The sequence below is a fragment of the Ixodes scapularis genome, unplaced genomic scaffold (genome assembly GCF_016920785.2).
Source record: "Ixodes scapularis isolate PalLabHiFi unplaced genomic scaffold, ASM1692078v2 PGA_scaffold5__190_contigs__length_132052651, whole genome shotgun sequence".
In the NCBI taxonomy this organism is placed as follows: Eukaryota; Metazoa; Arthropoda; class Arachnida; order Ixodida; family Ixodidae; genus Ixodes; species Ixodes scapularis.
In genome coordinates this window covers 65,183,574-65,201,007 of record NW_024609880.1, presented here as the reverse complement: position 1 = coordinate 65,201,007, position 17,434 = coordinate 65,183,574, and the positions used below count along the sequence as shown (strand labels likewise).

Here is a 17,434-nt window from a genome sequence, read left to right as displayed (position 1 = left end):
AACCATAGCAGTCAGGCAAATGTCCGGTTTATGCCCCAAGCGGTGGAAGTTAGCGCAGGTCACTGCTTTTGGCACGTACGGGAACGCTCGCATGAACCGCCTTCCGTACAAGACGAATCGCGGTGGCTTGTCTCCGTCGAAGGTTAACATTGCCGTGTTGGTCTTGCCCAGACGTCGGGCGGCCACCACGCGCACCTTCTCCGATTCCAGTTCAAGGTTGAGTACCTGGTCTTGGCGACCTTCTTGCAGGGTGTGAATGTCGTAAATTAGCCCCTTGCAGTAGGCTGCGCCGTAAGTGCGAAAGACTTGAACGGGTATTTTCTTGTCCTCGATGTCGACCTCGATGATCTTCTCTAGGACGGCCGCCAATGCCTCCAAGTCAGTCCTGACCGAGATGGTATTGGCCTCTTCTATTATGTACATGGTGTATGTCGATGGTGCATGTGTGCTGTTTAGAAGCACTTTGAGTATTGCAATGAGCGGCTTGATCGAAGTACGCGATCTTGTTAGGCGGATCTTGTACTCAATTTGCCGACGCTTTTGGGGCTTGGCGACACTCCCCGTTTTGCTTGCGCATTCCGGTTCCCCCGTGACCGTTTGCCTTTTTTCTTGTGAAGGAGCTCCGTTGTCTTGCAGCATGGGCGCTTCCGCTACCACAACTGCAGCTCTTGGCTGTGACGTCCTATCCCCCGTCGTGTCGTGGGGCTGACTTGGCGGAGGGATATCTGACATAGCGCCTGCAGGCATGTGTGTAGGGACGGTCGACGCCTTCTCGTTGTTCTTTTTGACTTTCGATTTCTTCTTTTGTTGCTTTTCGGCAACAGGAACAATGTTGTGAGTCTCTCCTAAAATGCTTTTGAAAATGTCTAGAGGCTTTCCTTCGAAATGCTCGAAAGTAAAGTTCGTAGAGCCTGCTCAACAGTCGATGCTGAGTTTTCTGGTGAAGAAGTGGCTGGCTCACCGAAATGGGAACACAGTGGGCATCTCGATGACTGGTGTCATAACTAGCAAAGGTTTCGCTGGGGTCAAACTTGCCGGTTCCATCGTGACAGCGGCGGGTCCGGTGTTTGACCCGGCGAGGTTTCTCGTGTCCATATCCATAGCTTCTAATTTCTGGTCTTGAGGGCTCGAAGTCTTGGCCGCTTCTTCCTGCTTGTCAAGAGGTGCCGGCATCATTGTCTTTTGACAAGCGGCCCCCCAGACTTTCAATTAGGTGCTAGGCCTAATATCGGGAGCCTAAGAAAAACGCGTCCGATCTTTTCGGTACGTTCTTCTTTCTCCGGCCGCAAGTCGGCGAGCCAGAGTGGAAAGGCTGCCGCCATCTATGAGCGACGGCGGCAACCAGATACGTGGTTTGCCGCCGTCGCTCATAGATGGCGGTAGGTGTCCAGAGTTCGGTGTCTTCCCTTCTTTGCGGGGGACACGATCCTGGGGAAACTAGCCCTTAACAGCTCTGGTGTAAAAAAAAAAAAAAATTAGGTGATTTGTTGCTTGCTGTGCAGGCAACACTCGTCAACAGGGTGTTAAGGTTGATTGACTAACTTCCGACTGTATAAACATACATACAACACATTTTTTTATTATTTTATTTTACTATTTTACTTATCTTGAAGACAGCGTTCATCCCGAACCATGGGGAGCACTTTGCAAAAATTTAATTGCAGACGCCTCCTGCAGAGATTGGTCGCAAGTGGGCCTGCGCCGCGTTTTCACGTGCCGAGGAGAAAAGCAGGCGGAAAGGCGGGGACGTTTGCAGACGATCAACGCTTTTGTCACCTCCTCGCAGCTTATATTGCAAACGCGGCCCATAAACCACGTATCTCCGATAGAGAGTTGCACGCTCTCTGCAATAGAGACTCTCTAATGAAAACTGGTCCGCCTATATTTGAGAGTGTTTCCAACTACTTGATCAGGGTCATGTGGTTTATTGGCCGCGTTTGCGATGCAAGGTTTGCTCGGTCTCTCCGCCCGCTGTACTCCTCGCCTCGTGGCAACGTACGAATGCGCACGTACAACCAATTTGTGTATAAGGGGATCCGCCATTAAAGTGCAAGCGTCCTCTATGCTTTGAGTTGATCTATCTCTTAAATCGAGGCTCTCTAACGAAAAATACAGCGCCTATATTTTACAGAGAGAGCAACGGGAACCACGAAAAGCGTTGGCAGTTTAATGAAGAACAGCTCCCGCGCAGATTGTTGCACGTGGGCATGCGTACGTTGTCGTGTGTTGCGGAGACTAGCAGGTGCAGAGGCGATGCAAAACGTGGAGCACCTTGAGACGAGCGACGCTCCGCTTTCGCCTCCTCCTCGCACTTTGCGTGGCTATCTGCCAGCGCGGCCAGTCAATCACGGGACCTTGATCGAGCAGCTGGAACTACTCTCAAATCTAGGCACACAGCCAAAAACCCTTTACGAAGGAAGCATTTTTTGTGTTCTGGCCTATTACTGCCAACGATTTGTCTTATTTCGCCTGAAAGGACATAAAACATATGGTGTATTCTCAATGCATTGCCCAGGTACAGATGCTCTAAATCATGGGGTCTCCAAATGCTTTGACTGAGGGGCCGGATCGAAGATCTGGTGCTGTCTCGAGGGTCGGAAAATGAATAAGATATAAACATAAATGAGATAAAAACGTAATAAATAATCCTCGACCAATTAACCTAAATACAAAATTAAAAGCTAGAGTAAAAAAAAGAAAGAGAATGTAAGGTGGATGAAGAGATATACTCTATTTTGAAACTAATTAACCCAGAGAACTCGTAAAGCATAAATCAAAGCCCATAGAAACTTTGGCATGTTCACGCGGGGCAAAAGATTAATAACGAGAACTGACACTGACAATATGCAATAGATACGACACGGGACACTAGCGCAATATGCGTGCGAATGCAAAGAGATTTCAACGTGCGTAGTTACACAGATATGAAGCAGGGAACTAAGAATGGTGACGACAATGTACAATGGTGAGAGGACACGCCTTAATAATAAACCGATTTTTCTCGTTTTTTATTTATATTAGGTTTGTTTACGTGGTCGGTGCGCGTTGCGACGCCGGTTCTTTACGTGCGCTCATTATTGCGCCGGTAGCAGCGGGCCTGCTAGCCGCAGGCCGGGCTTCACTGGAAGTACCGCGACCAGCCACGGGCTGGTCAGAGGACCTTCGCGTGCCGGGTTTGGCCCGCGGGCCGGGGTTTGGGAACCCCCTGTTCTACAGTCTTTGGGTTATCGCCGCGCACGCTAGCGCCATCTCTTGGAGAGGCGTCCAGCGCGCGAAAACCTCGGTGTTCATTCGTGCTTGTTTCCCCTACTCGCCGCTAGTAAAGCATTTGCCGACATGTCCGGCTCCAAATTTCGACATTTGACACTGTAGACAGGATATTGTGATCGCCAAAATAAATGTAACCCTCCGATTCTTTTGACTATATATGGCTCTTCCATTCCCATATTTTATTTCATCAGCTATATATCCTCAATAGAGCCACGCGCACACCTCTCCCGGTTCTCCTTCTGTTTTCTGCACTGCAAAAAAAAAAAAAAATAATAATAAATTGTAAAATGGTTTATACGTTTATAAAATTATGATATTTTAAATATTTTAATAATTTTTGCAGGGTAAAGTAGGCATTAGGAATTCTACACCCTGTAAGCAATTCTGCTGCATACCTCCAAGCCAGACTTGTACGGCACCCATCACAAGTAGTAGTCAAATTACTTGTAATCGATTACGTTTTAAGGTACTTTTGTAATCATTTAAATACATTTATTTGGAAGTAATTAAAAGAGTAATTTGACTATTTTTGGAAGTGAAAAAAAATACTTTAAGCGAAAAATAGGGTCTCTAACCAAAAGCTTAATAAATATTTACCCAACGTTTCGAGGCTAGTTATGTCCCTTGTTCACGGGTGAGTGACGGATGTATGGGGCTTTGCTGACAGCACACTGTCCCAAGACGTAGCTGCTGGGCAGGGAGCCCGAAGAACGATACCCTGCACCCTGCCCCTGTTCAGCAGCTACGTCTCGGGACTGCGTGACGTCAGCAAAGCCCCATACATCCGTCACTCACTCATGAACAAGCGACCGAACTGGTCTCGAAATGTCGGGTAAATGTTTATTAAAATATTTGGTTAGAGCCCCTAAATTTCGCTTAATGTCTATTCCTAACCAGGCAGAGGGCTGCCGAACGTTCACCCCCCAAAAAATTACTTGTAACCGTGACTTTTTAAACTTCTCCTTTCTAATGGCGCCCTTCGTATCTACAAGTTTCCTACCGAGGAACCCTCGAACGAAGTCTCGGACGGGAGGGTCATTTTACCAAAATCGATGGATTAAGAAGACAATCGGTTTGCAATTCGGTGATTCTAATCCAATAAAGGATTGTACAAAAAGTAACGTTTTCGAACCGGGAGAAAAATTAGTCGTTTTGAAAATCTGAAGTAATCTGGAAAGCAGAGGTTACTCGTTGAAGTAACTGCCAAGTACTGTTCTTCTCAAGTAATATAGTAATATAATTGAACAATTCTAAGCGAGAGTAACTGTAATTGTAAAAGATTACTTTTTTTTTTCAAGTAGCGTGTACGAGACTGCTCTGAGCACATAGAGCACTATATATTCCTGGGTGGAAGAGGCTGATTGAGCGGCCGTGACTGTACTCTGTTGGGATGACTTTGATTTAAAGTGTCGCTTGCACTCAACGCGTAATGTCACTTCCGAAGCGCATGCGTTAGAAAGTCCTCCCCAGTGCTCCCTTTGAAGCGACACCAGGTCATCACCTGGTGTCACCGGGTCGTGTAAGGCGAGAAGTGTCTCAAGGAACCAAAACAGCGAGGAAGGCAAGGCAAAAGAGCCCCCTGTGCAGCGTTGGGTGTATCAAAACGTTAAACAAAGCTAGTTTAGGAAAAAAAGGGCGTCTTGGATGTGCCTGCATTTATCCGACGTCTATTGTCACTTGAGTTAGACTGAGGGTCCCTTTCTATATCTGCGTGCACGTGCCCGTTATTATTTCTTTTTTTATGATTCCGCGCCTTGCTTGCGACTGAGCGTCAAGCGTCCTTGGACAAGATAGCGTATCGGCCGGGAAACTCATGAAGTCCTTTCTTGTGCTTGCAGAACAGGAAAAGCCCCTGCCGAGGCCGAAAGGTGAGGGTTTTTGTACACACAGCTAAATACACGAACTCAGCTCTGTTACGTCACGGCGCGGTGGTGGCGGGTCGGGCGCACTTCCGGTCTGCGGCTGTGGGCGGAAATCACAATGCGAGACGTGCTTTCATCTGTTGTTTTCGAAAAAAAAAACAAGAAAAAAAAATCAGACAAAAACCTGTCTTCTTGTCAAAACCCCGCGGCTGGGGCTGTACCAAAAGAATAGGGAAAGGTTTGGAGGTCAATTTTCCTGTTTTCCGCTTGCTCGGTTTGTTCAAAAACGTAAACAAGAGCCGTAAAAAAAGAAAAAAAAAGAAAAAAAAAAAAGAAGACACATGTCGGATTGCGACTGCTTGTGCGGGAAGCACTTTGGGTTGAATTCACGGATACTTCTAATCGTCAGATTTTCTTCTTTTTTTGTGTGTGTGTGTTCCAATATGAACACGGGAAAACCACCAAGTTATACGGACCACCTGCGGACCGCGTTCAGTGCGTCTTCAAGTTGAAACGGCCACCTGATCGTTCGAACTATCTTCTGATCTTTCAAACGTTTCTGCTTGTTGTAGTCTGCTCGTCCAAACGACAGCGGTCCGTGAACCAAACGCGGACCCGGTAATTGCGATAAGAAGAAAGTGCAGGCCTCAAACGACCTTCTAAGTTTGAAGGTTGGTTGGAGTGAGTAGGCTCGGTTTAAACAGTAGATACAAGGATATCTTGATAATTGTTACCAGTGGCAATCACCGACTTTTTATGCCTAAATTCACTTGGTACGATTCTGCTTGCGATTTTCAGTATCGACGTCGACCCTCTCAGCTACGGTTCGCGCTTTTGCAGCCCGATCGACATCATGATTGAAAAAAGCGAGCAGAATCTGATCGCGCGAATCAGGCTTTTGCGCCCATTCTGCGGCGACCACGCGGAATGAAACGCCGCATGTCACTTTTTTTACGCGAAGTTCTGCGATGTGACCAGCCTAGTTAACTTCGCTGAGGCCAACAAAGTAGTCAGATATTGCCCAGGAAGACGAGGAATCAACAATTCTAACGCGAAAACGGTCAAGGGGACACACACCGACGTCTACAACATCACATTTCAATGGTTTGTTTATGGGCGACGGCGAGCTTCTCCCCACACTCCATCGCGCATGCGTGGCGCCGATGGCGTCCGCTAGGGGCGATCCGGTTTGTTTGTGAACATGAGTTGTTCTATATACATTTAAGAAACGCGGGAAGCGGCGAGTCCGGAGAGTCCTATTATCACAAGTCAGGCAATAAGAATGAGTCACTGGCCGATAAGGACGCCGAAGATCGAATCCCAAAGCATGAACATAAGAAGTGACACCCTTCATTTCTTAAGATGTCGGCGACTATAGTAGAGCTGAACTCTGACGTCACGCCGCTGCGGTGGCGCTGATGTCGGCACTGCGCATGCGCATAAGCTTTGCCTCGCCGAAATCTGGTTTCTGAGCAGGGCCCACGCACGGTGTGGGCAATCGCGGGTTCGTTTTGTAAGCAGCGTGTCGGTCGATAGAAGAGGGTAGGGCATCTCGCAGAGAAAACGAGTAATAATCCCTTTGCACGGGAGTACCAATGTCCGGTATACGGCCCACTATCAAGGCAAAAATGGCGGTTTTAAATTGACCGACTAGGCTAAAAGTTCTCCATAAACATTAATCTTCTTTTTTTTTTTTTCTGGCCTCTGAAATTTGTTTTACCATGATAGAACTGTCCAAACAGTCGCAAAGTGAACAAAAGAGCTACAATGTTTTTGGCGTCTGAGGAAATCCTTGAATGCTAGGTTTCGTCCACTGTCACCACTCGCTGTTGCGCTTGTTGTCATGATCCTTCTCGAACGTGGACCAAGGGGGCCGAAGCACCCGCCGAGATGAGACGACACGCAGCCTGGTTGTGAGGGTGAACGATGACTGCCCGGACCGGTGTGCGCTCAATGGCGTTTATTGGGCGCGGTGATCAATGTTGCCCGCCGAGCCTGGCGGCCACAGACGGGCGGACTGGAGGGGGCGCTACGTACTTGTCACACTTGTTTGTCCTCTTATTAAACTAATCGTACGATTATATTGTCCGACTTGGACTAGAACGACACGGCCCAGTCAATTATGCATTCGAGAACGCGACTCGTTCTCGAAGGCTCTTATCGGTAATATGATTACTCCGCAGCGATACTGATCTCATTAGTACTGGATCAGCGCTGTCCCCGTCCTTCTTTACCAGAGCCATCAGTGATCAGGGGTGCAACGCTTCCTTTTTCCAACCTCCCCCCTACCCCCCCCTCCCCTTCCCCCCCTCACCCCCCTGAAAAGAAAATAGAAACGAAAGAGGCAGGCACTTTCAATTGCTACTGTTTACATGCATCTGAGAGGTCAACCTGCGCATCTTCTAATTTTATATTTCGCAAAAATGTGTTCATCTTCCGCGATATATCCTCAAAGACGAAGCCACCAGACCGCAGGGGCATGAAACACTCACACACACTAAGTGATACGCAGTTAGTAAACACGAAACCCGCTCTAGTTTTATGGATCCTTAAATGTGATATGGGGTGTCGGCGGAATTCTTTTGTCACTAATTGTTTTAGTACTTTTTCTGCTCAAATAGAAACGTAAACCGGGAACGAAGCAATGACAGCTAACCTTAAAACTCAGTAAATGTAGGACACGTTCTAGAGCACCGGCCGAATTCTCCCACCGACAGAGTAAACACTCGACGTCATTTGAAGGCAGACAGACATCCCGCTGTCTAGAAGACGCGGTGTCGCACTGCGAATACGCCGTGCAAAAGACAGTCTGCGCGGACACTGTCTCTCAGAGCTGTTCCTTCTTTGTATGCCGGTCCTGTCACATTGATCACAGAAAAAAAAGTTCAGCGTTTCCGCTCTGATGTAGAAGGAAGACCAGCGGAGCTGTACAATGGAAAGTAATGGCCGGCCGCAAGTCGGCAAGCCAGAGTGGAAAGGCTGCCGCCATCTATGAGCGACGGCGGCAACCAGATACGTGGCTTGCCGCCGTCGCTCATAGATGGCGGTAGGTGTCCAGAGTTCGGTGTCTTCATTTCTTTGCGGGGGACACGATCCTGGGGAAACTAGCCCTTAACAGCTCCGCTGTAAAAATTACATACACGTTTATTTGGCCAAACGCGATGAAATGCGGCATAGCTTTACAGCAACATCGTTCGTGAAAAGAATTAGGAAAGGAAATGGTACGGTGATGGAGTGGTTGTAATATTCCGTGTTCAAACGTCGAGGACGACGTCAAGGCCGGCGTCAAGGACGCCTTGAGCGTGGTTGGACCTATAAAGCAGCCACTTAAAACTGTCTGCAAGCATATGTTCGAAGCGTACATATAGGTATGAAGCTATAACATCTCTGGAACATGCATGAAGCGCGTCCTCACTTAATTCTGTCTGCAACGAACACCGTGTCTTTTGTGTGTGATGTATGGGCAGTCTGACAACTGGTTCACTCATTTGCTTTTCTGAGCGCGATCGCGTGCGTTCTGCTCGCTCGTATTCGCTCACAACGACAAAACACACTGGCGCCATCTATTAGGTAGCCCTGGAACACTCTCATTATGCGTATATTATATATATGTGGTACAAACGAATGTTCCGCTGAAAAACGAGCCGCAAAAAAATCGGCACCTGCACATAGAAAGCTCTAACTTTTGACCGAATGTGCACTGAGCAGGTCACTTTCCCCGTGTGAAATATCGAGGCGTAGTTCTCTTTCTCTGGAAAAAAAAAATAATAAAGCAGAAAACTTGGCAAAGTCAAGTTCATGCGTGCTCGCAGACGACCGAGTTTGTTGCGCCATATCCCGATAGGCGCAGCGGGCAGACGACCTACCCTTTTTTCTGCTAGTCTCAAGATATATAGCGTCGCCAGCACGGTCGTCTGCGAACCTTCAACGTGGACTATGGCAAGTTTGTTATTCTCATTTTTCATAGGAAGAACGCACGCGCCTTGAAATTTCACACAGTGAGACTGACCCGCTCAGTACTTGTTCGGTAAAACGTTTGAGTTTCCTAAGTGCAGACACAGTTTTTTTTTCCTGCTGGTTTTACACGGGAAGCTTTGCTTGTGCCACCCTATATTTTCTCATTTTTTTTGCATAATTTTTTTTTTCATTTTGGGATCGAAATAAAACTGGTTATGTTATAAGCGTCAATTTCTCATAGGTGCGAATATTTGATATAGCAAATAAGGCTAGATTTTCAGTCTCACTAGAAGCAACCGGCAATACAGTTTTGCAGTACACGTTGCGCCATCTAGCGGCTGCAAAATAAAATGCTGGGTAAGCCAGGACGGCCCGGGGCGCGGGGACTGGGGGCGGGTGCACTTAGAAACCACGCATGAGCGTAGCATTTTTTACAAGCGTTAGCCTTTTTTTGCAGCTTTCTTTTTGTAAAAGTAAGTCCCAGCTTCACGTCTCTATGACCTCACCGTGTTCCTGAGACATCTCGCCTAAAACTAAAATCCCTTGCCCCCCCCCCCCCCCCCAAAAAAAAAAAAAAAAAAAAAAAAAAAAAAAAAAAACGTATCTACTGCTCTGTCAAAGACTGCCACAGTCGTGAAGGTGACTTATGCGTCAAACTTTAATGCTTTCCTTCGGCGTCTTGGGAAGCGACACGGCGATAGAAGTGAATTACTGCAGTGTGACGCATCGAGTAAGTGAATTTTACATCAATTGCTGAAGTGAACGAAAATAGATGTGCAGGCCTGGAAAGTGGTCTGACGAACTCGTTTTGCACACTTCTAGGCAAACTAATATATTTATACGAGTTGTTTTACGAGTCACTTAGATAGTCACATAGGGAAATAACGGTAGGAAAAATCGGGCCGATTGTTGGCTTCGCTGTGACGTCGAGAATCGGGCGATTAGCCCTTCGAGCGAAAGGCCCGTCGGCCCGTTCCAGCTCTCGTAGTTCTACGCGTGTATAGCCGCCAGGCACGCGCGGTGGCAACCAAAACCTTAAGAACCTGCGAGTTCTCAAATAGTGCATTTTCGTAGCACATAAAGTTTTGTTTGTTTCGGCAACCAAATTTAATACCGAGTCCGGTGACAAATGTGACGGCGTGCAAAAAAGAGGATGCAAAAGGTTTTCTTTAGAAAAAGCTCATGCGAAACGTAAATATCCTTCTCACACGTACACTTTGTTGCCTTTCACCTTTTTACACCAGGCTCGCATAGCACATTACAGCCATTGCAACGTGCATACTGTTCTCATACAGAGTTTGGTCCTAATTGCCCCATTTTACACTACTGGTGAAGAAAACTCTAGAATTCGCTCTAAAGATTTCGACCTACCAAGGCTCCTGATGGTCTTAAGACCGCATAAAGGAGCTAGGGACATGGTGCGCACATGAACTCGGGGACTGGTGAAATCAGGGTCACCGCCGCTCGCCACGGCACGACGGGCAGACTGGCCTTGCCATTAACAGACACGCTTCCGCTTCTGGCGCTGAAAGCAGCCCTCTCGTAGCGCCGCCTGGCCATTGCCGGCTGGCTATACGCAGATCGGAACAATTCCAGTGCTACCCGACAGACGGCGACAGCGTGCCAGCGTGTTTTGTTCTCAGTAAGGGGTTACGAGAGAACAGAGCGTACTAGATCACATTTAAATACAAGTGTGTGAACCAGCTTTAAAGCTTCGAACACCTCAAACGTGACTTTGGCCTTTAACAGACGGTCCGGGCCGGCGCAGCGCCGTCTGCTACCGGCGGCCCCGGCGCGGCAACTGCAAGGCCATTCACCGGCGCTGGTTCTTCAACTACCGGACGCTTATGTGCGACCGCTTCCTTTGGGGCGGCTGCGACACCAACGGCAACAACTTCAACACCAGGCGGGACTGCAGGCTCGCCTGCACGCCAACCGCTGTCATCCAGAACGGTACCTATAGCTAAAGACATTCCGTCCAAAGAAAAAAAAAAAAAAAAAAGGAAGCACGTTGGAAAAATAAAATCCAGTTGTTTGTCGTGTCCTTGAGTGTCCTGAGCGCTCTTCTGCGCACAGACGACACATAAGCATTTTCCACCCTCCTTTCAAACTTTTTTTGCATACGTAGAAGCATTACACTGCCACGTGAAGTCATAATTTTCCCGATATATTTAAAGGGATATTGTCCGGTAAAACATTGCCTTTCAGAAAACTATTAAATAATATTGTCATTGCCTTTAGGAATACATCCGCACAAGATCCCAATGTTTAATCCTCTGCCGCACAAGTAATTCAATTTTAAACAGAGCCCAACTGCTCAGATTGCACCCGCAAAACACACAGCGTTTTCGTTGGCAACAGTAAAACCTCTGACGTAACATCAGGCAAAGGGAGCCCCTCACCTATTGACTGCTGCCATAGTAAAATAACTTCGTTCTAAGAAAGACAAGATTTACGATATTGAGGGAAGCTCAATTCTTCGACGATGATCTTTGTGCGCATCATCAATCATGTTGATCAAAGCCGGGAATAAGTCAACGCCCGCGACTCTGACGTTCCCATGCCTGATGTGACGTCACGACATGACCAGCCCTGCGTACTTGCGAAATTTGGCGTGAAGTTTCGTAATGATGTTTATAATTGATTTAACGAATATTGGGGCGTCTTCTAATTAAAACAATATCACATATCAATATATTTAGGCCTTCTCTACGTGACCAGCGCAAAAAATGAGAAACTTCCGGATATCACCGGACAATTCCTTTAACTGACAATTTGTGAAGTCTTATGACACTGTGACATCACAGCACGTGACCCCGATTCCCCTCTAAATTTAGCGGGTTACGACCCTACACAAAAAAGATGACCGCATCTCCACCTGGTGAATGATGTTGATTGGGGCGAAGCTCTGGTGGTGCTTGTCTGCGTAGGCGCTGAGCCGCAGCATGCCGAGCCTTTTGTTCGTTTTCATTCATGTCAGAAAGAGAATGTGTGGTATGGAACGTGGTTATATACGCATTTGAGCATTTGACCGCAGCGCCCTCTTGTCTATAAACGTTGAAGCTATGCATGCAAAGTTTAACACGATTATATACGCATTTGACCGGAGCGCCCTCTCCTGTATAGACGTTGAGCGGCTACATGCAACGTTTCATCCATGACATTCCCAGCTCTTGAGTTACTACCACATCTCAGAGCCCCCTACTCGTCCCGCAGTCGTGGCCGAGTGGTTAAGGCGATGAACTAGAAATCCACTGGGGTCTCCCCGCACAAGTTCGAATCCTGTGGACCGCGCAAACATTTTTTTCTTTTTTTACCTTACACGAGGACGTGAGCACGCAGATCACGAGCACGAGCACCAGCAGGATCCATGTGAGCACGGACGCCGGACGGACAAGGCTAGACCCTAAGGAGCTTCGCCCCTAAAAGGCTCGAGGTACACCTAAGCACTTCTAATGAGTTGTGAATGCGAAAGCATGCAAGCCGCTCGTCTGCTCCCTTATTTCGTCTACGGCGCATTGGCGTCGACGGCAGATCGCGTGCGCTTTCCTCGTCGCTCTGACCTTAGACTCTCTGTGTTACCGGTGGGCTGATGGTGCGGACACGCAGCGCCATGGGGTGGCGGTCGTTGGAACGAACGCGCAGCGGCCAGTGGGAGCCTCGTTTCCTGAAACAATGACGCTCGCCAGCCAATGAGACCGAAGCGGAAATCTATCAGCTTAACTCTGCTCCTATAGCATCGGGGAAACTAGGTGCCGTTGTGCTATTCTTTTCGCGTGATTACAAAGCTGGGAGCCGGCTTCACCTGGAGAAAGGTGTTAAGGTGCCGTTTGGCGCAGCTTCAAAACTGATGACATCGGCTCGCTCCATGGCACAGTAAATGCTTTCGCATTAAAACACCTCGAGATGCACTGCGAATTCTCGCAACTAACAATAGACTTATTACAAAACTAGTACCGTCTCATCACGGCGTAATGCCCTGTTATGCATTGTGCGGATCAGTGGGCAGCATAATACATACGCGCTCCACTTCTGGCTTTGAGGTTCTAACAGTGCCAAAGCGCGTGGTCACATATTTATAACAATAATGTACAATCGCCATAAAAAATATATATAAGTACGTTTGTTTGCCTACGAATAACTCTGCTGGTTCATTACTTTGGCAAAACCTAGGCACGGCTTGATGGAGTGAGCGGAAACACATGATCATCAATTTTTCTCGTGGTTAACGCCGCGGATAGCGAATTTCGCCATTTCGAAGGCGATTTTTCTTCGCATGCTGTAGCGCTTGAAGCGGAGTTTAGAGTGTGCGAGACAACGAACTTGAAGCACTCTTAGAAAGGGTGTTAGTGCTTACACTTTCCCATGTTTACGCGACTTGTCACATATGATGCACCTTTGGAGGGATGCACCTTTGCATCCCTCCAAAAAGGAGGCACTTGCACCACACTTTCAAAGGTGCGTATACATGTACCCCTCCACACAACCTCACCTTTCAGCACGTGTATTGAGTTGACACAGAACCTTTAGGGGTGTAGATTTATTATTTCTACCGTACAACCTCACCATTTATTGTTTGTAATGCATACATACACCCAGTGGCGTAACAACTTCTTTTTGAGTAGGGGGGCAAACCAGTCCCCCGCCCTTCTTTTCAGGGCGGGGAGGGGGGGGGGGGGGAGGGGGGAGGCAGTGCCTTTGGTATTTTTTGGGCGCCGCCGGCCAGTGTTTGCCCTGCCCAGTGTCGGCTGTTTAGGGGGAGGGGGGGGGGGGGGCAAAACAAATGCCTTGCCTCGCCGGTTGGTACGCCCATGCACACACCATTTTAAGCTGTACGCATATTTTCTTTTATAAGACTTACCTTGAAGAGGGAAAACAGACGCACTCCGTTTGACGGTGTAAAAATAGACATGTGCATGTGCCGGCTCAAAGGGCAACACGACAAAAGTATCTGTTCCTGCTTCCATCAAAGTAAATGAGGTCAATAGTTGCCGTGTGTTACTGAGCACGGGTATGCGCAAGGCCTTTCTAGAAAGAGGTCGAATGCAACCAATGACACACAGATGGAAAACCGCAGTATTGTGCCTGGAACCCGTCTCGGAGTGGTGTGTTTAGCGTCCTATTCTGCCCAGGCACCGAAAGGGGTCCCGAAGTGACAACAGATGACGTCACAAAAGTCGAAGTGTCATGCTGTCTGATGTCGCGATCCTGGCAGTTAGTTGGTCGTAGAAGTGCCGGCGAAAAGCACGAGCGAACGTGAGTGTCGCTGTCGTCACGGGGTCCCAACTCCTGGCTGCCGAAGCTTCCGTGAACTGTCAAGCTGGAGAGCGACGTGCAGCAGAAAACTTGGAGGATGCTTAAGCTTTGCCTTTAAGAGTGGAACGCGATAGCGTTGTCAGGCCCCGTTCGCATCGCCTTTTCATTCGCTTCTCACGCTCTTCCTGCCAGTAAACAGGGAGTGCGGCGGACATGGCCTTGTCGGTAGCGTGTCTGGTTCGCAACGGAAGGGTCGTGGGCTCGAGCCCCGACTTGAATTCTTCGAGGCAAATGAATTACTTGATAAAGTTAAATCGTTTGAGACGTGCGGCAACCTTTAATTTGCATTACGTGCTATGTTTCTTTAATTGCTCTCATTGCAGATGTGACGTCACATATCACGTGAGCGTTGTTTGAAATTCTCGTGCGAGGTTATGTGGCTGTGAAGTCATGACCCTATCGACCAATCAGGATCTTCCGGTATCAAAACCACCGACGCCGGCGTCTGCCATGTTCTCCCCTGCGGCTGCTGAAACGCCGGCGACAGAATCACATTTCTATGACGTCATGAGCCGGAAATCGAGGGACCACCTTTTTGGACCTGGTAGACAGACCTGTCGAAGACGCGTTCCGGGTTCCTTAGTGCTGAATTTTCTACGCGTGCATCTATACCGAGGGTCAACGCGCGCGGGGCGCACCCTGGACATGAGTGCTACGTCAGCGTAATGCAAGAACAAAATTTAAAAAAAGCAAAAAAACAAGAAATACAACAACAGAACACGAAGGGGTGCTCTCAATAAGTAACGTAAAGAATAAAATAGCACTAGGTTGTTTATTTAAATTCATCGACAGCTGAAGGAATGTACGGCGTAGTATGGCATGTTGACGCTTCTTGTTTCCAGATTCGTCCTTTGCGGTTAATGCCTCGCAACCTTATTGACTGTGGAACCACAACGGACTGCTTTCGAAAGTCACCTGCCGAATATTAGAAGGTCGGAACCCCTGCACAATGGCGGAGTAAGTGCCCCCAGGAATGTGCAAGTCATTCGTTAAAGGGGCACTGAAGTCATTTTTGGAAAATGTCGTTTTTGATCTTATATTGTCTAAATGTGTTAGGTTTTCACATTTACCAAGCCCTATATTACAACACCGCCTATTCATCTCAGGGCAAGAAAAAACATGTGGTCTCTTTTTTTTTTTCTTCTCGGGGACTACACTGCGTGGACCAATGAAAGCCCTACAATTCGCGCAGATTCCGAATGATTTTATTACAACTCGTTTCGACGAGAGTTTGCTAGGTATCCGTTCAGATAAGACTCCTCTTTTTCAGCGCGGGCGAAGCCATTGCTTGCAACTCGCGGACAAGCGCCCTTCGTCGACCACTTTACTCGGAAGAAAATTCTTCCCAAAAAGGGCGTGTCGCGATCTTTGAACGCGTTTTAAACGCGGAAATAGGCTACGCACAATAGACCGATCTCACCAGCTAGTTTGAGTACGCCACCGCTGCCGCCAAGCATCGTGGGAGCTGTAGTCTTGCTGCACGCGCGACAACCCTGCTGTAGGTCTGCGCCAGCAGAGCACGAGGCGGCACGAGCTATCCGTGAACTGGCGTCTGCCTCTTACGAACTACAGTTATGGCGGCGTCACGCATGCGTGGAACGCTTGGTGGGATCGGTCTATTGTGATTTCGGGTTTGTTGAGATGCTTAGAGCGTCTAGATTGAGTTGTCAACATAAAGGAACGATCTCAGGATAGACTTCAGTGCCCCCTTAAGATAGCGAACGTCGGAGCGCGGCCAACACCACAAGCCGACGAGCCAATCAAACAGCGCCGAAAGTGCAACGTCACGGCGCTCATAATTTTTTACCTTTGGGTGTTTTGCTTTCCAGTGTGCCGTGAAATTGAGGTTTTAGTCGGCCATTGTGCAGGGATTTCACAGCTGCCAACAGAGGGAAGTATTTCGAAAAGGGCTCGGGACCCCTTACGCCTGGTGTTTCTTAAACCGGAGGTGACTATACTACACACTTTTCCAGCTCTTACCACCGAGGCGAAAAATGACGAGTCACTGGGATGTGGACGCATGCGCGGTATCTAAAATTCGGCAGAATGCGGAGAGCAAGTTCGTCTGCTTCTTGCACAGGAATTGCGATGATGTCAGAACGCAAGGTTATTATTGGCTAATGGAAAACAATTAGTGGGTAGACCTCGAGGCATCTTGCATTGAGATCTATCCACTATCCTTCAAATCAAATCCAATCAGAACTCGGCGCCGTCCTGACGTCATCGCACCGCACCCCCCCCCCCCCCCCGCCCCCCCCCCCCTTCCCCGGGCAAGAGACATGCTGTTCAAATTCGGCAGACTGCGCATGCTCAGATCGCGTTTCACACCCCCAGTGGAGAAAGAGTGCAGCGCGCAGGGGCTCTGCAGACTCGTCAAACACAAAGTTGGAGCCAGAAGTGCGCCAATTGGACCTCTTCGACAAAACCGCCCAGTCATCCTCGCGTGCAGAGGTCCAATCGGCGCGATCCGTCAACTTCGGCCCCAACCTTGTGTTTGACGAGTCTGGGGGACCCAGAATGTGAATGTTGGAACGGTATATAGGTGGTGGTGGGTGCTGATGCAACCCAAGCAGAGGCAAAGAAAAGGGCGAGACACAACGGGGTTTTCAGAGGTGCCAGAGCCGCCTTGCATAGTTGCATTTTATTGAACGCTATCGGCGAAAAAGGCAACAGAGCAAGTGGGCCCGACGCAAGCCCACTCAGCGAATTCTCGGCGGTTTTCGCAAGAACGACAACAACCGTGTTCGGGAGACCGAGAGCCCAGCTCCTCTTCTGGTGTTTCCGGCGATTCCCCATCCCCTCCCAGAAAGCTCCACGTGTCGACCGCTTTTGATAAAAACAGTCAAGAACGTAATATATTTGTTTGTTTGTAGTTTTCGTGAAAAAACAACAACAAAAACGAAACAACGATGGTTTGCCAGACATAACTGGAACGTTACAAAATAGTCGCACGCAAGTCTGCTCTGGCTTACAAACAGGCAAAGATGCGACGAACGGTTTGTTTGCGTCGAAGTAACCCGCACGCCGTT

General features: G+C 48.4%; 1 protein-coding gene across 1 annotated transcript in view; it reads left to right on the top strand.

The window, feature by feature from the left end:
• LOC115332549 (BPTI/Kunitz domain-containing protein-like) overlaps window positions 1-11,056 on the top strand; it is a 33,741-nt gene extending 22,685 nt beyond the window's left edge. The window contains exons 3-4 of the mRNA XM_029994957.2: window positions 5,109-5,138; window positions 10,839-11,056. Of these exons, the coding sequence (XP_029850817.2) occupies window positions 5,109-5,138; window positions 10,839-11,056 (248 nt within the window). The remainder of the gene's footprint in view (window positions 1-5,108; window positions 5,139-10,838) is intronic.
• Window positions 11,057-17,434: the final 6,378 nt, after the last annotated feature.